Source organism: Trachurus japonicus, chromosome 10 (assembly GCF_045865225.1).
Source record: "Trachurus japonicus isolate A0001 chromosome 10, Traja_1.0".
Taxonomy (NCBI): domain Eukaryota; kingdom Metazoa; phylum Chordata; class Actinopteri; order Carangiformes; family Carangidae; genus Trachurus; species Trachurus japonicus.
Window position 1 is genome coordinate 16,736,218 of NC_140916.1, and position 25,982 is coordinate 16,762,199.

The 25,982-nt window shown below is 40.9% G+C and overlaps 1 protein-coding gene across 1 annotated transcript in view; it reads right to left on the reverse strand.

The window, feature by feature from the left end:
- LOC146979671 (phospholipase A and acyltransferase 4-like) overlaps positions 1-25,982 on the reverse strand; it is an 84,550-nt gene that overhangs the window by 378 nt on the left and 58,190 nt on the right. Inside the window, exon 4 of the mRNA XM_085789645.1 lies at positions 53-333. Within this exon, the coding sequence (XP_085645771.1) occupies positions 53-333 (281 nt within the window). The remainder of the gene's footprint in view (positions 1-52; positions 334-25,982) is intronic.

Below are 25,982 nucleotides of genomic sequence, written 5' to 3' on the forward strand. Positions count from 1 at the left end.
TTGTTTCTTGCTATATTCCCAGACAGATCGACACAGATGTGAGTCCTCCTACCTGATCACATTCACTTGTGCCATATCGTCTCTTTGTGGCAAAGTGCTCACAGTTCCAGCCGACGACATCGTAGTTGACATCTTCACCCACCCAGGACTCAGCATCATCCACAATTTCCTGGGCTGGACGAGGTTTGTGTTCCTTATCATATTTGTTATTTACTTTCCACTTGTTGTTGCCCACCACATCATCAAGTTTCTGTTTCTTTACTTTGCCTTTGCGACCCTTGGATTTTGTTTGCGAGCTGGAGGAGCTGGAGGAGCTGAATGAGCTGCTGGAGTCTAAAGACACGAGACAGAAACAGCATGAAGGTTGTAACATCTTTTACAGGTTTTCATATTGATGTTGAACTCTGTTTATCCCTGTTGGCTGGTTTATTCAACAAACTAATTATGGTCAAGACAGCACTGTGTCATGGCTGCTGAAGTGAGTGAACAGTGTTTGTGAGCAGCAGTTCAGACTCTGTAAAGACGGTAAAGAAATAACTCACCAAGATTCACCAGGTGAACAACGTATCCATCTCCAACATACACAGCCCAGTGCTCATAACCTTTACGGAAGATTTCAATCAGATCACCACGCGACGGCTAGATGAGAGGGATCACAAGAAATCACTGTATTTGACAAATAATCTTAATTCATGTGCTAAATGAAATGAAATATATCTTTGCTTTAATGGCGATGTATTACGTATCTATCTATCTATCTATCTATCTATCTATCTATCTATCTATCTATCTATCTATCTATCTATCTATCTATCTATCTATCTATTATATCTATATTGGAGTTACTCACCATATTTCAAAGGAGGTTAAATCGAAAGCAACTGGACTTAGTTATTTGTCTAGGAAGACGTTTCACCTCTCATCCAAGAGGCTTCATCAGTTCATGTACGCATCTGACCAGGCTGGGACTGGTCCAACTATCTGGTGTGGAGACTCACTATTTAACCTCTTGTGTGGGCGTTCACAAGGGTGATGATGTCACTGGTTCCCTTTAGTGCTCCAAGTGCCAACGACAGTCGTTTAAATGACTGCCTTTGATGGAAAGTTGGTTTCGACTTCGTTAGTGCCCTATTGTGTTATAACGACAGTCGTTGGAGTCACTTGCCACTTGTGAACAGTGGTTGTTCTTTGAGGCTAGATTGTTGAATCTCCTGGGAAGGGATGAAAGGGCAGCATTGTAAATTGGAGATAGGTGGTGTCTCAGGCCACCTCCCCTGTTGAGGGATGGTTTCTCTACTTTTACAAAAATGGCTTCTTTGACTCCTCTTTCAAACCATCTGTCCTCTCTGTCTAGGATTTGGACATTGCTGTCCTCAAAGGAGTGGGCTTTCTCCTTGAGATGTAGATGGACAGCAGAGTCCAGTCCGGAGGAGTTTGCTCTCCTGTGTTGGGCCATGCGTTTATGCAGTGGTTGTTTTGTTTCTCCAATGTAGAGGTCTTTGCATTCCTCGTTGCATTGGACTGCATACACCAGATTGCTTTTGTGGGTGTGTGGTGTTCTGTCCTTGGGATGTACCAGTCTCTGCCTGAGTGTGTTGCTGGGTTTGAAATACACAGGGATACGGTGTTTGTTAAAGATCCTCCTGAGTTTTTCTGATACTCCAGACACATATGGAATGACTATATTGTTTCTCTTGTTTTGTCTTTCTTTCTCAACCACTTGGCTGGTTTTCTTTCTGGAAGCAGCTGCAGTTTTCACAAAGGTCCAGTTAGGGTAACCACAAGTTGTGAGGGCGCCTCTCAGGTGCTTGTGTTCTGCCCCTTGGGCCTGTGAGCTGGTGGGCACGTTATCAGCTCTGTGTTGCAAAGTTCTGATAACACCAAGCTTATGTTCCAGAGGGTGGTGAGAGTCGAAAAGTAGATATTGGTCTGTATGTGTGGGTTTTCTGTATACCCCAATGTGGAGGCTCCTGTCCTTTTTCATATGGACGTCACAATCTAAGAAAGGCAGACTATTGTCCTTGACATCCTCTCTGGTGAACTTGATGTTTTTGTCCACTGAGTTAATGTGTTCGGTAAAAGCTTGCACCTCTTTGGTTTTGATTTTAACCCATGTGTCGTCCACATACCTGAACCAGTGGCTCGGTGTTGTTCCTTCAAAGGAGTTTAAAGCCTTGTTCTCTACCTCCTCCATGTACAGATTTGCCACAATAGGGGATACTGGTGAACCCATGGCACAGCCGTGTTTTTGTCTGTAAAATTTGCCGTTGAACTGGAAGTATGTGGTGTTCAGGCACAAATCCAGAAGCTGGCAAATATGTTCAGGTTTGAGTTTAGTTCGGTTTTGCAGAGAGTTGTCTTGTGTGAGTCGTTCTCTTACTGTGGCCGAAGCCTCCATAGTTGGAATACAGGTAAAAAGAGAAGTCACATCATAGGATACCATAGTGTCATCTGGTTCCATTTGTATGTCCCGGACTTTACCCACAAAGTCTATAGAGTTTTGAATGTGGTGTGGGGTGTTTCCCACCAAAGGAGCCAAGATATTAGCTATGTGTTTGGCTATGTTGTAGGTGACCGAGTTTATGCTGCTGACAATGGGCCTGAGCGGGGACCCTTCTTTATGGATGAAAGAAGGGTCCCCGCTCAGGCCCATTGTCAGCAGCATAAACTCGGTCACCTACAACATAGCCAAACACATAGCTAATATCTTGGCTCCTTTGGTGGGAAACACCCCACACCACATTCAAAACTCTATAGACTTTGTGGGTAAAGTCCGGGACATACAAATGGAACCAGATGACACTATGGTATCCTATGATGTGACTTCTCTTTTTACCTGTATTCCAACTATGGAGGCTTCGGCCACAGTAAGAGAACGACTCACACAAGACAACTCTCTGCAAAACCGAACTAAACTCAAACCTGAACATATTTGCCAGCTTCTGGATTTGTGCCTGAACACCACATACTTCCAGTTCAACGGCAAATTTTACAGACAAAAACACGGCTGTGCCATGGGTTCACCAGTATCCCCTATTGTGGCAAATCTGTACATGGAGGAGGTAGAGAACAAGGCTTTAAACTCCTTTGAAGGAACAACACCGAGCCACTGGTTCAGGTATGTGGACGACACATGGGTTAAAATCAAAACCAAAGAGGTGCAAGCTTTTACCGAACACATTAACTCAGTGGACAAAAACATCAAGTTCACCAGAGAGGATGTCAAGGACAATAGTCTGCCTTTCTTAGATTGTGACGTCCATATGAAAAAGGACAGGAGCCTCCACATTGGGGTATACAGAAAACCCACACATACAGACCAATATCTACTTTTCGACTCTCACCACCCTCTGGAACATAAGCTTGGTGTTATCAGAACTTTGCAACACAGAGCTGATAACGTGCCCACCAGCTCACAGGCCCAAGGGGCAGAACACAAGCACCTGAGAGGCGCCCTCACAACTTGTGGTTACCCTAACTGGACCTTTGTGAAAACTGCAGCTGCTTCCAGAAAGAAAACCAGCCAAGTGGTTGAGAAAGAAAGACAAAACAAGAGAAACAATATAGTCATTCCATATGTGTCTGGAGTATCAGAAAAACTCAGGAGGATCTTTAACAAACACCGTATCCCTGTGTATTTCAAACCCAGCAACACACTCAGGCAGAGACTGGTACATCCCAAGGACAGAACACCACACACCCACAAAAGCAATCTGGTGTATGCAGTCCAATGCAACGAGGAATGCAAAGACCTCTACATTGGAGAAACAAAACAACCACTGCATAAACGCATGGCCCAACACAGGAGAGCAAACTCCTCCGGACTGGACTCTGCTGTCCATCTACATCTCAAGGAGAAAGCCCACTCCTTTGAGGACAGCAATGTCCAAATCCTAGACAGAGAGGACAGATGGTTTGAAAGAGGAGTCAAAGAAGCCATTTTTGTAAAAGTAGAGAAACTGTAATATATGAAGTGGACGAAGCCATGTTTTGTCAGTCTACCGCTGTCTTTATTCTGTGGTCTCAACCAAGCACAGTTAAAACAATACAATACAGCTACAGTGCCACCTATGGACCAAACTGAGTATTACACTTATGGTACTCCAATACACTACATCTCCCTTTTTCAAGATTGTTTTTTTTTTTTCTATGCAGAATATTGGCATAACAGTTATGAAACACATGAGATATATTATTAAACCACGTTTAACAAAAGCACTGTAACAAACACACTGTAGTCCTGATTAGACTTAATTAACCAACCAAAATGCCATCTGATATTACTGATCAGATAAGTCTGCACATTTACATACACATCAGAAAACAATTGACTTAACTGAACTATATGAATTTCAGTTTTCAACAAAACATGTACCTTAAAGTCATGACTGAAATGTAAAAGATTACACTCGGTACACAACAGCTCAATGTGTAACACTAACACCAACCACTGTGTGTATTATTATTATTATTTTTTCTTCACAATTCTTTAATCAAACCTTGAACTAAACCCATAACAGTCCTTAAGTCAGCCTGTTCTGGTTAGACCAGATAACGCTGCGGCACTCTTACAGGCCTTCCACAGCGTGTTGTTGTCACAGGGCTGTTTGTACACACAGTATTGTCAGTCACCACTTTTGGACTCGGTGGTACAGTGGAACAGTCTGGAGTAGGACCAGGTGGATCAACACTTGGCAAAGTGTCTTGTTCCACATGACATGGGTACTCTGATGGAGTGTCAACAGTCCCTGGAAATGAAGTCTCTTTAGTTTTGAGCAAGTGTCTGCGATTCCTCCTGTACACTTGTCCACTTGGAGTTTTAACTATGTAGGATCTCGGCAGGTTGTGTTTCTTTATCACAGTGGCTGGTTCCCACTTGCTGCCTTGTCTGATCCTCACATTTTCACCATCTCGGAGATCAGACAGTGTCCTGGCGCCTTGGTCAAAGTATTGTTTCTGTCTCTGCTGTCTATTCACAAGGTCGCTCCTGGCATTTTTGTAGAGAGCTGGCTGCAACAATGTCTTTGTCACTGGTAACTTTGACTTGAGCCTTCTCCCCATGAGCATTTGAGCAGGTGAGAGACCAACCCCGCTCAGTGGTGTATTCCGGTACTCCAGCAGGGCGAAGTATGGGTCACCAGCGCTGTCCTGTGCTTTTCTCAGCAGGTTCTTGACCGTTTGGACAGCCCTCTCAACTTGCCCATTTGACTGCGGGAAAGTCGGACTGGAGGTGGTGTGTTTGAAACCCCACTCGGCGCTGAAGTCCACCATCTCCTGGCTCACCAGCTGTCTCCCATTGTCTGAGAATAACTCATCCGGCACACCATGCCTCGCAAATATAGACTTGAGTCCGATGATGATATGTTTGCTTGAGGTTCCATTCAGTTTGACAATCTCTGGAAACTTTGAAAAATAATCCACACACAGTAAAAACTCTGCATCATTGAAGTGAAACAAATCCACACCTATCTTTGACCATGCTCTCTCAGGCACTGGATGTGACATTAGTGGCTCTTTGGAATTATTGTTCTTGTGTGTGTTACATACAGCACAATGAGCCACAACTTCCTCTATCTGTTTGGCCATGCCCGGCCAGTACAGTACATCACGGGCTCTCTCCTTACACTTTACCATACCCATGTGTGACTCGTGGATTTTTCTGAGCATTTCACTTCTCAGTGTGTGTGGTACTACCAACCTTGAGTTCTTGAATATGAGTCCATCCACATCAGCCAGTTCTTCTCTAAATGTCCAGTACTGTTTGATTTTGTCTGGAAGTTGACTCTGTTTTTCTGGCCATCCTTTCTGAACTGCATTTGCGACCAGTCCCAACTCAACATCTTCTGCCGTTGCTTTTCTGAACTCCTGCAATTTTTCCTCTGTTACTGGGAGTTGGTGGTTGACACAGTTGACTTCCAGTTCTTCATCAAGGAGTTTCTCATTGTGTTCTTTCAGAAACACCCTGCTTAGAGCATCAGCGATATGCATCTCCTTGCCTGGTTTGTACTTGACCTCAAGACTGTACTTTTGTAGCCTCATGAGCATTCTTTGCAGTCTGGCTGGGGCGCTGAGGAGTGATTTTTTGAATATCACTTCCAGTGGCTTATGATCACTTTCTACATGGACATGTCGTCCATATAGATATTGATGGAACTTCTCGCAGCCGAACACTATTGCAAGCAATTCTTTCTCGATTTGGGCATAACGTTTTTGACAGTCAGTTAATGCCCTGGAGCCATATGCTACTGGCTGCCCTTCTTGAAGTAGCACTGCTCCCAAGCCCTCAGAGCTTGCATCAACAGATAATGTAACTGGCTTGTCGACATCATAGTACTTGAGTACTGGTGCTTGGCTGACGAGAAGTTTTAGTTTGTCAAAACTTTGTTGTTCTTCTGTCCCCCAGTGCCATTCCACGTTTCCGTCCAGCTTCCTCAGAGGGGCACTTATGTCCGAGAGGTTGGGGATGAACTTAGAGAGGTATTGTAGTAACCCAGTGAACCTCTGGAGCGCGGCTTTATCCTCTGGTGCGGGCATGTCTTGAATGGCTCTGATCTTTTCAGGATCAGGCTTGAGTCCCTGCTCACTGAGTACATGTCCAATGTAAGTGATTTCAGTCATTCTTATCTTACACTTACTTCTGTTCAGTTTCAGATTAATGCTTCGGAGGCGTTCCAGCAGTTGCCTCAAACGACGGTCATGCTGCTCTATGCTCTCTCCCCACACTAGGACGTCATCTATAACATTGACTACACCCTCTAGCCCTTCTAGGTGTCTGGCTATGCACCTCTGGAACACTTCAGGTGCTGATGATATACCAAATGGAAGTCTTCTAAATCGATATCTTCCAAATGGTGTGTTGAATGTACACAGGTGAGAGCTTTCTTCGTCTAGCTGGATTTGCCAAAATCCATGATTTGCATCCAAAACTGAAAAGAATTTGGCTTTTGGCATTTCAGCTACCACTTCTTCTATTGTGCGCAGTGGGTGATGTTCTCGTTTAATGGCAGTATTCAGATCTTGTGGGTCAATGCAGATCCGAACTTTGTTAGGTTTTGTTACAGTCACCATACTATTTACCCAATCTGTGGGTTCTGTTTGTTTGGTTATCACACCTAAGCTTTCCATTCTTTTCAGCTCTGTTTCAATTTTGTCTTTCAGCGCGACAGGCACTCTCCTGGGTGCATGAACAACTGGAGTGACTTCTGGATCTGTCTTAATGTGGTATACTCCCGGTACGCAGCCTAATCCAGTGAATAGATCTTCAAATTCACCAAGAATGTCACTCTCTGTTTTAAGCACATGCAGTCTCTTGACAAGACCCATTTCCTCACATGACTCTCCTCCCAGAATTGCAGGTGCCTTGTTCTTTATTACTTCAAACTCAACATCATAGTTTTTATCTTTGTACTGACATGTCAACATGATTTTTCCTTTAGCTTGAATACGGTGGCCTGCATAAGCAACAAGCTTGGAGTGAGATTTGCTCACCTTTTTGTCCATTCTCAACTTTCTGAGGTGACTCATGGAAATGACGTTACAATCAGCTCCCGTATCCAGTCTGACTTTCAAAACGCTCTTGTTGACAATCAGATTTTCATGCCACTTTTCTTTCTTTGCATCCACAGTATTAATCTGCGAGACTGGATGGTCATGTGCTTCTGCTTGGATTGAGCCAATAAAGAATTCTTGGTCATCTGCCTCTGCCTTGTTTATTTGTTGCACTTTATGGTTGTCTGTGTGTCTTCGTGAGTTGCACATTTTTGCATAATGATTTTTTCTATGGCAGGCTTTGCACACTTGTCCGTAGGCAGGGCACTTCCTCGGCTCATGCCTGTAGCCACATCTGGTGCAGTTTCCTTGATTTCTCATCTTTGTGCTCTGTGATGTAGCACCATTATCTTTCTTTTTATCATGTTGTTTTTGCTTGGTGACTTTATGAACAGGAATTTCAACCTCCTCATGTAGACTTTTGAGCTGACTCCGGCTTAACTCACTGGCTCTACAAATGTCTATTGCTTTGTGTAGCGTGAGGTCAGGTTCTCTCAGTAGTCGTCCTCTGACTTGATCATCCATAATTCCACACACGATTCTATCCCGAATCAGTGAGTCGGTAAGATGCTCAAACTCACAGTCTCTTGCTTTACTCTTCAAATCAGTCACATATGCATCAACAGTTTCTGATTTTCCTTGCACTCGTGTGAAGAATAGGTGTCTCAAATATGTCACATTTTTCCTTGGCTCACAATGTCGGCGGAACAGCTCTTTCAACACGTCGTAATCATCGGCGTCCTCATCGAAGTCAAACGTGTTAAATACCTTAATTGCTTCGTCCCCGGCCACATGCAGGAACGTGGCTCTTTTCACTGCGTCGGACTTTTCACCAATTCCGCTGGCGACAAGGAAAAGTTCAAATCTCTGGATCCAGACCCTCCAATTTTCCGCTAGATTTCCTTCTAGACTTAGTGAGGTCGGCGGTTTCATCTGCTCCATTTTCTTCCTTTTTTTTCTTTCTTTCAGGTTTCACTCTGACACCATGTAATATATGAAGTGGACGAAGCCATGTTTTGTCAGTCTACCGCTGTCTTTATTCTGTGGTCTCAACCAAGCACAGTTAAAACAATACAATACAGCTACAGTGCCACCTATGGACCAAACTGAGTATTACACTTATGGTACTCCAATACACTACAGAAACCATCCCTCAACAGGGGAGGTGGCCTGAGACACCACCTATCTCCAATTTACAATGCTGCCCTTTCATCCCTTCCCAGGAGATTCAACAATCTAGCCTCAAAGAACAACCACTGTTCACAAGTGGCAAGTGACTCCAACGACTGTCGTTATAACACAATAGGGCACTAACGAAGTCGAAACCAACTTTCCATCAAAGGCAGTCATTTAAACGACTGTCGTTGGCACTTGGAGCACTAAAGGGAACCAGTGACATCATCACCCTTGTGAACGCCCACACAAGAGGTTAAATAGTGAGTCTCCACACCAGATAGTTGGACCAGTCCCAGCCTGGTCAGATGCGTACATGAACTGATGAAGCCTCTTGGATGAGAGGTGAAACGTCTTCCTAGACAAATAACTAAGTCCAGTTGCTTTCGATTTAACCTCCTTTGAAATACTATGACCTGGGCAAATGAGAATATGCACCGGCTAGTTACTCACCATAGTTTGAGCTGTTGTCTGTGATCAGATGTTTGGCCTGACAGAATCAGCACCTGAAAGAACAAATCAATAAAACATGACACAAAAAAGATTTGATTATCATGTAAAAAAACAACCAAAAAAAACAACAACCAAAAGAACAATAAGAAGTAGAAATGGCAGTGGGAGCGATTGTAACTAACAAGGTAGTATTTACGTAATTTTCCTTCAAAATGTTTTTAAAATACGCGAGCACTTGATTAATATTAAATCTTTACTTACACCCTCTCTGCAGGTTTAAAATGAAGATATTCCTGTTGACTTGCTGTGTTGAAACTGTAACTGCAGGTGTGAAACTCTATATCCATTTGAAGTGGGTGTAGCCACTGAGTGTGAATGTTCAGCAAGAGTTAATGTTTGACAGTAAAGCCAACTATGCAGAACTGTATGACCTGTTTTTTTTTATAGCCATAGGTTTCCCATGTGCCCCATGAGGTTTAGTAACTCAGTGGAGGGTCTATGAAATTAGGGTTTTATTTTGAAGGTCTTGTTATACATTTATACCTGTATAGGCAGGGCAAAGCAATTTTATTTGTATAGCCCATTTTTACAAAGAGTTCATCTCAAAGGGCTTGATTTCACTTCACTTGTTGAACTTATTGAACTGAAACTATACCAAGCCAGAATCTCCAACACTTATTTATCAAACACATCAGAGGATGTAGGGCCTGATCCCTATTACTTTCAAGTTAATGTCCAATGTCATCCTGAGTTTGTCTGATTGCTTGTCAGGTCCTTTCTGCTCTTTGATTGATATTGTTACTATTATCGATGAGCACGTGAACTATTTGCCAATATAATATGTGTATAATGATATTAAATATGTTATTTGATGTACACAGTGCAATGACAAATCACAAATATACCATATAGCCTACATTATAAAACAAGATGAACAGACACTTTAGTCCTTAATACTGGTTATTTTAAATTGAATAATAATTTGTTGTTGTCTTAAAACTCATATTAAATAATTTTGTTTTGTTTTGTGTAACAGGCCTATCCTAAAATGTTTTACACATCAAATAAATACTGTCCTTAATTCTCGTAATAATAGTAATTCATTATTGTTTTAATTATTATTTATTAAAGGCCAAAGAGCAGATTTTGATTAAGTGTTGTTGTTGTTTTCTTAGCCTTTGTCTCACTCCATTTACCGTAGATGACCATTTATTAGCCCGGGCGTTTAATATGCTAAATCGACTTGGAGCCCAGGCGTTTATAAGAACCAGGCGCGTATTTGCAACAGGCTACAATTTATTTTTGCAATGAGCAGCACCAGACCATCATGCAAAGAACGAAGAGGTCACCATAGCAACACTGGAATAAAACTACTTTTTCCCCCGACGCATCTTTATTGACATCAGACAATAAATACAAAGACAGTTTGTCTGTGTAACCGCGACACAGGGAGCTGATCAGAGCAGTGTTATGAATGATAACGGAAGGGAGGGTCGATCGCGGTAATTTCAACACTGTACATTAGCGCATTTATCATATCCCTCAGTCTAGCGCGCCTGTGTTTGTGTGTGTGTGTGTGTGTCCGTCTGCATGCAAGAGAGAGAGCGAGAGGAGGGGCTGACTGACAGAGGTGAGAGCCGGTGAAGCACTGTTAAAAAAAACTTTTGTTTTCTGTGCAAGGCTATGGTAAACACTTAATCGCCCGGGCGTTTAATTGAACCGACGTTTATTTTGCCAAATGAGGTCGGACCCCGGCGGCTATTAGAGCACAGGCGCGTATTTGCACGCCGGCGATTATTTGGTCATCTACGGTAGTTGTCTTTGCACTTTGCAGCTGTAATGCAGGAAATGTAGCTGCCTTTGTGGAGTTGTGGGGAAATGTGCAACTCTGTGTGTATTACAGTAAGTGTAAACTGGAGAGGTGGAAACTTTACTTTGAACAGTAGGCTACAGTGCAAAACATCATAGTTGATAAAGTGCAACAGCCAATCGGAAGCAAAGAGGCGCTGAAGGCCCGCCCACTAATGAAAACGAAACTAATGGTAAAATTATCAACGGGAATGTAGATCAGGCTGAATTTGTGTTTCTACGTAAAAGACGAAAAATAATGCAGTAGTTGGTAGCTTTATTAGTCCAACCTGAATTTGACAATACATTTTCAACTTGATAACTTGATGGTTGGCCTACATCCCACCCTCAATGAGCTCCTTACCTCCGGTGGTGAGGCGTTCAGGGACTTTGATTCGGTGCTGATCAAAAAACAGGATATCGTCGGAAAAATCCTCGTGGCAGAAAGACAAGAAATCGTGTGCTTCGTCTAGTCTCTGCTTCTCAGAGTGAACGTGAGAAAATAAATATCACAAAGGGCATGTTCACTCCTCGACAAGACAAAGAACAGAAAGCAAACGCAAGAGACCCTCACTCTTCTAGCTTGGACACAGAGGGAAACTCCCACTGTCTGTTATGTAAGTTAAACACAGGGCAGCCCTTTCGGGAAGGACGGACACACACACACACACACACACACACACACACACACACACGCACGCACGCACGCACGCACACAATATATAGATGCATGAAATATTACAACAAAACAGAGATGAACACAGAATAAAAAAGTTTCAGTTCTGACAGATGGTAACTCACACACACACACAGGTTTCCCCTTTTTTCTTTTTTTCTTTTTGCTTGTTGGAGCATTTAAGAAATCAGAGTAGTATTTTAAAAGTCTTGTTTGTACCAGTATAATTCTACAGATCTCACCAAAAACCTTTGAGGATTATAACTTTTACTGAGCAGCTGTTTTAGTCTATATTCGCCATTTGGGTAAATGAAAATGTATTTGTGTCTTTGTTTAATTACAGATGTGCTCAGTCAGAAACCTCTATATTTAGCAGAAGGTTTTCAGAGGTTGACCTGAGATGTCTCAACCTAACATAAACAGCTGCTTTTGATCAATGCTTTCAGCACAACACAGGGGGACACGCTCAAACACACAGGACCAGACCATCATCTCACATGCTGGATATACAGTCTCAATTCAATGTGCAACACCAACATCAAACTCAGCAATATCACCCTTATACATAATAATGTTACAATCATTCTTTATTATGTCTTAACTTTGTCGCATCTTCTGTACAAATGGTGATAAATGCAATGAAATGAACTCAAAACAAGACAATCCTGTCACATCTAAATGCTCCTGATAATGACATAAATCCTTGTACAGAAGACGCACTTGAACACAGAAGAATCACTGAAATGAAAGTATGAATATGTTTGAATAAAATAATTTCTTTACCATTAAAGGTGGTCTTACATTTGGCACCATGTAGTTTACCACAGAAAGAAACAATGTTAGAGTTTGTGACATTAACTTGTTGGCAGTAATGACAGGGTAAGTTGAAGTGTATGGAACCAAAATTTAATTTATTATGTGGATTATCTACTTTTAAATATATTTTGTGAATTAGTACACATACTTAAAATATTTAAAAAAATATTGGCACCCTGCAGTTTTTTCAGATAATGCCACATTCTTCATGAGAACCACTGCAACTACAAATGTTTTGGTATCAGAAGTGTGTTGTTATTTGGTTTGCAAACACAAAAAACTGAGGAAAGAAGTAAAACCTGACATTACAGACAGAAGATTATTGGCACTTTTCAAAACTGGAAGAAATCATATTTGAAGAATGCGATGCTCCTTTAAAGCAGAAGTAAGTGATATATTTGTGTTAATATAAGTCTTAAATAGTTATATCTTCCGACAGCAATCACTTACATAGAGTGTTTGGTCTGAAACACGGGTCTGTCAGTCACTCTGCTCTGCTCTGAGCCGAAGAGAAAACATTTATCGTATCCTACAGTTTTTATCCAATGAGGAGAGAGAACGGCATGCAGGGCTGTGTGTGCAGCCAAGGGACGCCGTGAATGTGGTGACGTAGGGACGAGGACTGTTATGGTGCGTTCAAGGCAACTCGTATTTTTCCGACCGTGAAGTGGTACCAGTTCGATCTGGTACGAGTTCACCGGTCGGAAGTTACGAGTGGCCGTTATAGTGACTTTCACCGGTAAAACAGGTCGGAAAAACACGAGTGGGTTGCCTGAAACGCTACAAAGTCGAAAAATTGTGACTTGAAGCTGTAATTTACGATTTCAAAAGCCTGCCTCGAACGCAGCATTAGCGAAAACGACCGGACCACTTACTTCTGCTTTAAATTGTATTTTAAAATAATATTTAAAGGGATAGTTCAACATTTTGGCAAATTGGCCCATTGCCATAATCCTTATAGTCATAGCAGTAGGTTCGTTACCTTTAATTGTCGGTGCAAGCTATTTTTAGAACGGCGGAGCAGAGCCGCTGGCTGCTCAGAGCTACGCTACGGAGGCTAATGGGATTTCTTGGTTTCCCTCATCAAACTCATCAAGTACACAATCCAACAACTCCAAAACGCTCTCATGGACAAGTTGTGACCTGCACATTCACCACGCTATGAGATAATAACAGAACATTAGGAGACGAGATAAATTTGAGGTAAATTCATGCAAAACAGCTGATGTGCGTTGCCTTCAGGGGCAGTTTGTCTGCAAGCAGTCTCTGTATTTACCTCGAAAACAACTCTGTCTCGTAACGTTTTGTTTTGTATTTTGTACACGATTTCCTGAGCTGATCTGTGTTGAGATGCGCCCTGTTCCGGTGTCCGGCAAAAATAGAAGCTCTGTGTATGTGTGTCGTGTCGTGGAGGGCTGCTGGATGCCGGAGCCGGCCCGTGACACAGCGGAGCAGCAGCCGGTGGAAGCACACACATTGACCAGAGTAGAAACAGCTGCAGCTCCGCCGCCAAGTCAGAGCGGAGTCGCAGTCGTTCCACATAACTCTCCCTCTTTACTTTTTTTAGTCTCCTCAGACAAAGCTTTTAATTTCTTTGGTTTTCTTGCTGCTTCTGCCATGATAGCAGTAATCCCACATCGGCGTTCGCATCGACTTCCAACTTTTTAATGAATTGGGGAAAGGGGGAAGTGACGTATACCGTAAAGCAGTCAGCACATTTGTAGTTTTTTGTGTGGAGGGGTTCCTACCATCCACCCCGAAGCTGCTTAGTGCCAGTGAAGGCGATACAGACCCCCTCAGGCCATGACAGAGGTGTCATTCAACCTGTTATAAGTCGATGTAGCATCACAAAAGTTCTGAAAATATTATATGAAGGTTGAAAAGTTACTTAGTGTTGGTTTAACTCACTTTTGACAATTAACAGGTGCTGGCAATAGAGTATAGGAATCACATTTGCAACCAATAATTTTGTCCCATTCATTTTTTGACCAGTGTTAAATGTAAGATTTTACTTTTTTCACGTGTTGTTCCATTGCAAACCAAAGAAATACACTTGAATACCAAAACATTTGTGACCCTAACCCTCTCGGAGAGAACTGGGACATTATCTGAAAAAAGTACAGGGCGGCAATATTTTTGACCATGACTGTATCATCATTACCAGCAGTTGAGAGTGAAGGGGACAGTCAGTTCTTAATCTTATCCACCAATGCATCAACATGATTCACAATAACTGCTCCAGCGGCGGCTCCCACTACCACCCCAACTGGTCCAAATGCTCCTCCTAAGATGCCTCCTGCTACTCCTCCTATAATTTCTGCTGCACCCTTTACCACCTGCATCAGGAGATGTCAGATGTCACACACACGTTATTTATAATCATTAGTAAATGTAAATGTATTGTTTTGTCAGTCTAACAGAACATATTTTGCCTAATTGATTCCTAATTGTGAGTCCACCTACCTGAGGGGATTCACCTTTGCCACTTCGTAGCCACGTGGCAAAGTGCTCACAATTATAGTTGATGCCATCGTACTCCACATCGTCACCCACCATGGAAAGAGCCTTATCCACAATTTCCTGGGCTGGACGAGGCCTGCGCTTTTTGTCCACTTTATTATTTACTCGCCACTTGTCCTTGCCCGCCACATCTTTAAGTTTCTGTTTCCTTATCTTGCCTCTTTGCTTTCCTGGGGTGCTGCGGTTGCCTAAGAATATGAGACAGAAACAGTGAAAAGAGCCTCCTTAGTGTAAGGATGTCAGACAGAAACATAAACAAGTTTGACTTGATACATGGTTGTAACATGTTTGTGTTGAGAAGGGGGAGATTGCCCTGCGTGTCAGGAATTGAGTCCATGAGGAAAGGAAGGAGTTCCATTGCACACAATGTGGTCATTTCAACACCGGTTTATTGTAAAAAGTAAAGCAACGTGTTTCACCCTGTGGGCTTCATCAGGCTTCTTCATGTTTTATGTGTTTTTTACATGTTAATGTTTTGTTCTATTTATCACTTAAGTTAATAAATGTTGGTTGGTTGGTTGGTTGGTTTATTCAACTAAATAGTCGTGGTCCAGACAGCACTGTGTCATGGCTGCTGAAGTGAGTGGTCAGTGTTTGTGAGCAGAAGTTCAGACTCTGTAAAGACAATTAAAAAGTGACTCACCGAGGTTCACCAGGTGAACAACGTATCCATCTCCAACATACACAGCCCAGTGATCAAAAGGTGTATCGATAATTTCAATCAAGTCACCAGGTGAAGGCTTGATGGGAGAGATCATAATAAAGAAATCAATAAGAAATAAATATATTGGACAAATAATCTTATAGTTCAGATGCCAGATAATGAAAATCCTTCTTCCTCATATTTTCAAATTTGCTTGTATTTTTCTGTTTCTCTCTTCTTCTTTTTACTCATGATCTACTGTGTTTAACTTTCCTTTAACTAAATAACAAAAGGTTGTGAAGCCTTGGCACAGGTCTATGCACAGTGGTTGATGGGAGTTTACTCACCATAGTTTGATTTGTTGTCTGTAATGTTGTCAGATGTTCGGCCTGATTTGACTTTGACAGAATCAGCACTTGAAGGAACAAATCAATAATAATAAGATTATACAAAAATAAAAACAAAGCAAAAGTGAGACTAATTGCATTAAATATTCAGCGTTCCTTGTAATTTCCTCTAAATTAAAGATGAATATATTAAGCTCAACAAGTATCTTCTAAATATCACTCTTACAATAAGCAAGCACTCGATTATTACATCATTACTCACATCTCCTCTGCAGGTTTTAGTTCCTGTCGACTTGTGTTGCAGCTGTATGATGAAGCTGTAAGTGCAGGTGTGAAACTATTTATATATGAAGTGGGAGCTGCCATTGAGTTATTACGTTCAAAGTTCTTCAAGAGTTAATGTTTGACAGTAAAGCCAACTATAGAGAAGTGTATGACCTGATTTTTATATACCTGTAGGCTATTCAATGAGACATGATGTTCTGATCCATCCATCCATCCATCCATCCATCCATCCATCCATCCATCCAGAATAAAGACAGGAAATGTATGAGCTCCTTAAAAGAATCCTTTTTATTTAATCCTTTCTATGAACGCTCTATGACGACTCTCATCCTTTAACAGTTGTTTGTTGTCAGACACTGGTCCAAAAATGACAAACAAAACTGGTTCTGTGAAAAAGACAGTTTGTCACGTTACAGAATAACAGGATGCAGACTTAATTGGCAAAGAGCAACCAAGTGTTTATTTAGGGAAAAGGTAAATAAAAGGTCATCATAGTACAACAGAAACAAAGTAGCAACACAAGAGTCAACGAGCCTAAAGCTGGGGACACTATGCGATTTTCTGTCCGATTGTACCCACGATTCACAGTTAGGTCTAGTCTGCACCAGTCGGCACTAGTTGGGGACAGTCGGCCTGGCGACTTATCTTTACATAACAATAACTTTTCACTGTTTGTACATTTTCCATCCAAATAGTTCAAATAAATTCTGTCATGACCATTATTCTCTATATCCAGCAAACAAATCTGTGTTTTACTGTAGTGTGAGGCAGAATGCAAACTTAGGCGTGTTGAGACAAAGGTCCATGACAACCCACTTGTACTTTGGCAGGTAGATACGACCACGACTTACAGTAAATTGGTCGTTGAAATCTGAAATGAAAGTGAAAGTTGTCTTCTTTCAGTATGAGTGTGATTTTGTTTATGAGGACACGAGTTTTCTTTCACTTTCTGTTTAGTAAATTTAATTATTGTTCACACACATCTAAGAAATCTCTAAACCTCCAACACCGTGGCTGCAACTAGTGTTTATGAAAACAGTGGGTCAAAACTATAAAGTTGTGGTTTGTAGAACCAAAACAATGAGCTGAAAGGTGCTAAAATGAATGACCCGTGTCACCTTTCACACACACACACACACACACACACACACACAATGGATTTAAAAATTTTTTTTTAAAATCTTTTTCTCTACAACACACCTTTGTACCTGTAGCCTACTCTGTTTTTACTGAGATTTACAGTAGATTGAATAACAAAATGAACAATGTGAGAAACATTTTCCATCTGGTCCATGGAAACATTGTGTGTTTGCCGACTGTTACCAATAATCAATCAATCAATTAAATGTTTATTCATATTTATAAAGCACATTTAAAAACAACCCAAGTTGACCAAAGTGCTGTACAGTTAGAAATGAAGGCATAATACAAAGAATTGCAAAAAGTGATAACACAGAGCAAATACTCTATTTTCACTTTCAGTCTCTGAGTGCATAACTGGGTCCTAAAGCAACAGCAACTGCACAAATTACATGTTACATGGATATATTTGATTATGTAAGGAGTCAAAGTCTGGATGCTGCAATGAAACAAAGCACAGTGACATCTAATGATCTACAGAAATGATAGCAGCTATTAAATACTGTACAGCACAGAATACAGTACATTCACTCTATATCTTTCTATATGTGTTGGATGGATGAACTTCATGTTGCACCTTTATATTGTGATAAATGAAACAAAATGGAACTCAGAACATTGTTAAAAGATAATCCTGCCACATCTGAATGCTCTTGATAGTAACATACTGTATATCCCTGTGCAGCAGGTTCAGCTCAACAGAAGAACCACACAAATGACAGATAGAGGCTTCAGGTCAAAATATGTTTATCATTTCTTAACCTATAAGATCTACATTTGGTGCTATATACAGATTGAAAAAAAAAAGACTTTGTTGAGTAAACCTGTTGGCAGTACTGACAGGTGCGGTAAGCTGTATGGAGCTAATAAGTCACTAAAGCAGTAAAATACGTATTTCATTTCAAATATATTTTTCAAATTAGTACATCAGTTATTGATGAGAGGGACACTCAGGACAATGCTTTCTTTAATGCTATGCAACCCTTCACGATGCCGCTTGCAACACTGGCTCCCATTGTCGCCCCCATTGGTCCTCCTAATAATCCAGCTGCTCCTCCTACGGTCGACGCTATCTCTACTGCACGATTCTCCGCCTTACACAAGAGATAACAAACACACACACAAACACACAAAGTCAAAGTCATGATATCTTCCTGAGCCTAATCAAACAAATTTTCCATAAACCTGCTAATTCCCAGACAGATGTGAGTCCACCTACCTCAGACGACACACTTATGCCATATCGTCTCATTGTGGCAAAGTGCTCACAGTTCCAGTCCATGACATTGTACTCCACATCGTCACCCACCATGGACAGAGCCTCAGACACTATTTTCTTGGCTGGACGAGGTTTGTGTTTGTCGTCATATTTATTATTCACTTTCCAGCTGCCATTCTTCTCCACATCACAGAGTTTCTCTTTCTTTACTTTGCCTTTGGACTTTGGTTTTTCCCCTGGGCTGGAGGAGCTGGAGGAGCTGGAGAAACTGGACAAGCTAAAGAAGCTTTTTGAGTCTAAGGATATGAGCCAGAAACATTTAATAAGTTAACGTGAGTTTTATGAGTTTATATGTTAATGTTTTGTTATGTTCATCAGTTTATGATGATACATGTTGGTTGTTATTCAACTAAATAATCATGGCCCAAACTCCAAACAACACTGTGTCATGGCTGCTGAAGTGAGTGAACAGTGTTTCTGTAAAGACAGTAAAGAAATAACTCACCAGGGCCCACCAGGTGAACAACGTAATCCTTTCCAACATACACAGCCCAGTGTTTATACAATCCACGGGAGAATTCAATCAAGTCACCACGTGAAGGCTTGATGGGAGAGATTATAATCCAGTAAGAAAATGAATCAATAATCTTAAAGCAGAAGTAAGCGGAATATTTGTGTTAATATAAGTCTTAAATAGTTATATCTTCTGACGGCAATCACTTATCTAGAGCGTTTGGTCTGAAACACGGGTCTGTCAGTCACTCTGCTCTGCTGTAAGCCGAGGAGAAAACTTTCCTTGTATCCTACAACCTTTATCCAATGAGGAGAGAGAACGGCATAAAGGGGCGTTCCTCTCTGTGTGTGCAGCCAAGGGATGTGCGTGAATGTGGTGACGTAGGGACGAGGGCGGGGACTGCTAACTCCATCGGCTGACAAGAAGTTAGCCAAAACGACAGGATCACTTACTTCTGCTTTAATTCAGGTGTTAAATGAAGTGAAATGTTGCTGCATTTTTAATTATCAGCTCAATATTTTCAGGTCATCAGTCTCTCTCTCTGATGACTTGATAGTGGTTTCTCAACTGTATTTAACTTATATTTAACTAAATAATTAGGTTGTGAAGCCTTAGCAGAGGTCTGTGTGAGTGCTCTCCAGTTCACATTGGTTGATGGGAGTTTACTCACCTTAGTTTGAGATGCCATCTCAGGTGTTTGGCCTGATTTTGACGTTCTGACAGAATCAGCACCTGGAGGAACAAATCAATAAAAGATAATTAAGAAAAAGCAAAGATTTGATCATCATGTAAAAAACAACAACAATAAGAAGTGGGAGTTGGCAGTTGGAGGGGGTAACTAACTTGAAAATTTCTTCTTCTAAATTCCTGCAAGATTGACAAAGTGACAAATACCTTCCAAACATCACTTTTAAAACAATCAAGCTCTTGATAATTAAGTCTTTACACACACCATCTGTTTTTGTTTTCATGTGTGTTTATTTTGGCCACAGTAGGTGGCATATAATCTGTAATATGTGGGGAATATACAGTAGAGGGAGAGCTGATCACTATGCAGGTGTGCTGCTGCTCACCGATGAGAAACACACAGTTTTTGACCGCTGCGTTGTGGACAACATGTGTTTGTGTGTGTGTAGATCGGTGAAGGCAGTTCATAAATTATTTGCCATGTGTACAAACATATCAAATGTGTCATATTTGACTGTACACAGGGCAATGACATGCAAATATGTCGCAAAACAAGACGAACAGACACTTTAGTCCTTGATATTGATTATTTTGTCTATTATGTCTTAAAAATAATAATAAACATCTGACTTGACCGTGACTTAATTTTTGTAATAATAGTAATTATTTTTTGTTTTATGAATTATTAAAGAGACAAAACACATGGCTTCATCCTTCTTTCGAGACTGAAGTGGAAACAGTTACATAGGCTAGAGGTGGAAACATAAAGCAAAGCTGCCAAAGCTGCCAAAGCTGCCAAAGCTGCCAAAATGTAGTTGTAGTAGTTAGTTCATAGCTTTAGCAGTCGAATCTCAATTTGACAATTCATTTTCAACCTGCTAATTTAATAATAATAATAACAATAATATATTTTATTTGTTGGCACCTTTCAAGGCACTCAAGGTCGCCTTACAAATAGATAAGAGAAAACATTAGAACAGTACAGTAGCAAAATATACAAACAAACATGCAGACCATACAGAGTCAGATGGTTACATCCTACTGCCAAAATGACTTTCTTACCTTATCAGTCGTGAGGTATTCAAGGACTTTGATTTGGCACTGATGAAAACAGGATATCGTTGCAAAATCCACTTGGCAAAAAGACAAGAAATCTCCACTTCTAACAATGAATGTAAAAAAAAAAATACATATAAAAAAAGCTAGACCCCTACTCACTTATAGCTTCAACACCAGAGGGAAACTCCCACTGTCTGTTATATGAGGTGAAAACAGGAGGTGAAGGCTACACCCCCTGTGTGAAATATGAAACATCTGATAAGGACACTTGAAACATGACAACCCCCACTACTGTCTGCAAGTTTTATCATTTCATTTAACCAGGAAAAGGATCTGTGTGACTTTCGGCAAAATGTCAAATTTATTTTAACCCAAAATTTCGATAAAAAGAAACAGAGAAATGCACATTCCTACAAGGAAATCATACTTTTCAAATTGGTAAATGTAGTACATATTACTATATACATTGATCAGGCATAACATTGTGAGCACTGACAGGTGAAGTGAATAACACTGAATAACACTTCATCATGGCACCTGTTAGTGGGTGGGATGTATTTGGCAGCAGGTGAACGTTTTGTCCTCAAGGTTGATGTGTTAGAAGCAGGAGAAATGGGCAGCGTAAGGATTTGAGCCAGTTTTGTGGTGGCGAGATGACTGGGTCTGAGCATCTCAAAAACTGCAGCTCCTGAGGGATGTTCCCGTTCTGCAGTGGTCAGTATCAAAACTGGTCCATGTGGTGAACTGGTGACATGTTCATGGGCGGCCAATGAAGGCTGACCCGTGTGTTTCGATCCAACAGATGAGCTACTGTTGCTCAAAATGTTGAAGAAGTTAATGCTGGTTCTGAATGAAATGTGTCAGAGTACACATTGTGCATCGCAGTTTGTTGATTGTGGGACTGCGTATCCACAGACCAATACTTTCATGGGAACAGTATTCCCTGATGGCCGTGGCTCTTTTCAGCAGGATGATGTGCAACAGAGCAGAAATGGTTCAAGAAAATGGAGGGGCTCAACAACGAGTTTGAGGTGTTGACTTGGCCGTGGACAGGTTTCATCCTGTTTACCAGACTCTCTATCTTATAGAACAAGGTGTGTGTGTGTGTGTGTGTGTGTGTGTGTGTGTGTGTGTGTGTGTGTGTGTGTGTGTGTGTGTGTGTGTGTGTGTGTATGTGGTGTACTTGCCTATGTATTTTTTTTTTCTGAGACCTTGTGGGGTTTTTTTCTCTACGTTTGCACTTGTTCTCATATATGTGTGACTTTGTTTTTGCAGGCACGAGTTTTCTTTGACGTTGAAGTTGAACCCATATCAAAGAAATCTCTAAACCAGCCACCAAACACAGTGTTTTGTACATGGGAACAAAACACTGTGGCTGGAAACAGTGTTGATGAAAGCAGCGCAGAAGTTTTCTGTTTTCATATGATGAAAATGCCCTGAGTTCTGTTTCCTCTGAGCTCACTGACTGTCTGTGAGATTTATAAAAAAAAACTGAAAACAAACGCAACACACAAATCTTTTACCCTGAAATAAAGTATAAGTTCAAGGTTAATTTATTGTAATTCCACATTCCACAAATTTGTACTCAGGTCCCAGTGCAGATTTTCTTTAAAAACTAAACAAATCTAGATCTAATCTAACAGACAATTCTATGGACACATACAATACATTCACTTACAAAATGGCAAAAGGTCAGTGCAAGAGCGAGGCATCAGATAGCAGCAGAACAATAAAGTGCATGCAGGTGTCTTCCAGGGTGGGAAGGCAGCACTTTGTGACTTTCTGTGCCACCTCAACCACGCTCTGCAGAGCCCTCCTGTCTGCAGCGGAGCAGTTTGAACCACTACATGGCCACCTCTCTCACATTATGGATCTTGACAGTCTGTGGTCTGTTGGTCAGAAAATCCAGAGGTTTGATTCCGAACAGCTGCAGTTTGCTGATCAGGGTCTGTGGGACGATGGTGTTAAATGCAGCGCTGAAATCCAAAAAGAGCAGTGTGACATAGAAACCTCTGGTATGCTGTACTGTATATAGACCTTGAAATCAAAAGCAAAACAGAGTGACATCTTTAACAGCCAACATGTAAAGACAGTGGGGTTACACTAGTTTGTTCTGTTTTATTTTTAACTAATCATAGTTCAAGATGTATATAAACTTGTATAGAAAATATATGTACATTTATATATTGTACATTTTTCTATACAAACAGTTCATGAATAAATCCATGCCATATTCTCTATAGAAAACAATATACAGTATGACTCAAAACAAAAATACATTTTCACACAAATATTTTTCATTCCATATAAGTAAAATGTATTCACATATTAAAAATAAGATTCATAAACATATTTCCAATGCACACACAAATAGAAAAATAAAATCACAAATATATGCATGTAAAAGTGTTTGGCTTCATCAAATACATATGTGGAGCTTGTTACATTCAAATTATGAACTGTTGGATCTGCATTTACAAAGTGCAATAAAAATGACACAAGATGCTCTTGGAGACATTAAAAGGATTCAGCTTCTGCAGCAGGTATTATATCCTTTGTTGAACCCATTTACATAACAATTGACTGTGTTTTTATCAAACTTGAGATTGGAGTCAAACATGGTTCTGGCTACTGGATCAGGACGATTCCTCCTCAAGTCAATGACTAACAAATAGTGACTGGAGTGCAATACAATCAGAGCCAGCAGCCTCACGTATGTTTACTCTCTGAAAAAGGTGAATGAATCGTGACATTTTCATGTATGATCCCAATATTATTCTGAGGTGACCAAGATTCACCCAACACGTCAATATCAAAAAACAGAGCTTTCAAAACAAGAAAAAAATTAACTGAGAAGAATATTCTTTTGTTTTTATTGATCACTTTAAGTTCTTTGGTTACCCAAGGTTTGTTATTTGGCAAAGTGATCACAGAATGCACTGCAATTTTTGCATCTGAAAGTTCATCATCGCACACATTGTAAAAACACTGACTGTCTGTACATGCAAAGCATATCTTGAGAGAGGAGATACTGTTCTCAGACCAGACCTTCACTGATCTCTCCTCCTGCTCCAGACATCTAGAGGGAGGTATGAGGCATGAGGTAAACACTGCTGTGATAAGAAGGAAGGCATAGGCAGGGATTTACAAACGCCCCTTACCGAGCCGTAGCATAGATCCAGCATGTTTTTCTGTGGGATAAGTCACATACTGCTCATATGTCCTCCAAGTCTTTTTTTAGTTACAATGATTAAAATCTCCCAGGACAAACCTGCAGTCATCCACACTTTACCCAGAATGGTGAGCAAATTTTAGTGGGTCGAGTTTGCCATATAGAAAGAAATTCCTCTTTCAATATTTTCCTAAAAATTTTCATCACAGGGGATGTCAGAGCAACCGGCCTGAATTCATTTAGCTCCTTTGAATTATTAATTTCTGAGACCAGGATTATGGTAGATGTTTTCCAAATGGTCGGTATCTGGCCACTTTCAACACACATTAAAAAAGTGACATGAACACATCACTGAGCTGGTCAGCGCAGTGATGTACTAAGTGTGTCTACAAATACAATCAGGGCCAGCACCCTTATACTGTATTTACTCTCTGAAAAAGGTCTGTGACATTTTTATGCATAATCACAATTTCATCCTGAGGTGCAGGTCCGTGCAGAGACCTCTGGAGGGGCAGTTGTTTAAAAAATAAATCAGCTCAAATCCTCGTTTTACCAAAGTTATTATTATAAATCATTATTGTAATCATTAATAACAAAAGAAAGAGAGAGAAAGAAAGAGACATACAGAAACAAGAAGCCTGACATCCCCCCTCCCCCAAGCAGCACACTTGGTGGTTAGCTGGCAGCCATAACTTATAGGCGCACACACACACACACACACACACACAGGATGTTCACCTCGTCAGACATTTTATAGTACACCACTTGTACACCAGCACTCCCGTTTTACAGCAAAAATGCATTTTGCTGCGTCTCTGGCAGCTGCAGGGAACATCTACGTGACTGAGGGTAGCCAAGTCATTTGATTTATCCAAAATGATCATCAAGTTCATATAAACATCAAAACACTGCCAGTGTGTATGTGCCAAGGGAGACCATGATTTTCACTGATCCCTCAGGCCTTCCTATGCTGTGATAAGGCATATTTACAAGCCCCACTTACAGAGCCATAGCATAGATCCAGCATGATGATTTTCTGTGGTAGAAGAACAAGTTGCATACTGCCCATGTCCTCAAAGTCTGTTTTAAGTTACAATGATTAAAATCTCTTAGAAAAAAATTTGGTGACTGAGCAGATAGAGTAAAGAAAGAAAAAAAAGAAGAAGAAGCTGTTTTCACAGGTCAGATAATAAGGGGGGGGGGGGGTAGACAATAATCAGTGGTGCATATCTTCTCTGTGATCAGCACAGTATTACTGTATCTCTCTCTATTTGTACAGTATTTTCTATACAAACATGAGTAAATCCTGTCATGACCATATTCTCTATCAAGCTAAGAAATCTGTGTTTTAGTGTGAGACAGAATGCAAACTTAAAGGTCTATGAAAAGTGAAAATTGACTTCATTATGAGTCATCATTATGACATCAGTTTTCTTTCACTTTTTTCTGTTTAAACTGAATTATTGTTCACACATGTCTAAAGAAATCTCTAAACCTCCAAACCTCCATGTACAAAACACTGTGGCTGGAAACAGAGTTATTGAAACTAGTGGGTATAAACTATAAAGTTATGGTTTGTAGAACCAAATTGTTGAAAGGTGCTAAAATGAATGACCCTTAAAGCAGAAGTAAGTGGTCCGGTCGTTTTCGCTAATGCTGCGTTCCAGGCAGGCTTTTGAAATCGTAAATTACAGCTTCAAGTCACAACTTACGACTTTGTAGCGTTTCAGGCAACCCACTCGTGTTTTTCCGACCTGTTTTACCGGTGAAAGTCACTATAACGGCCACTCGTAACTTCCGACCGGTGAACTCGTACCAGATCAAACTGGTACGACTTCACGGTCGGAAAAATACGAGTTTCCTTGAACGCACCATAACAGTC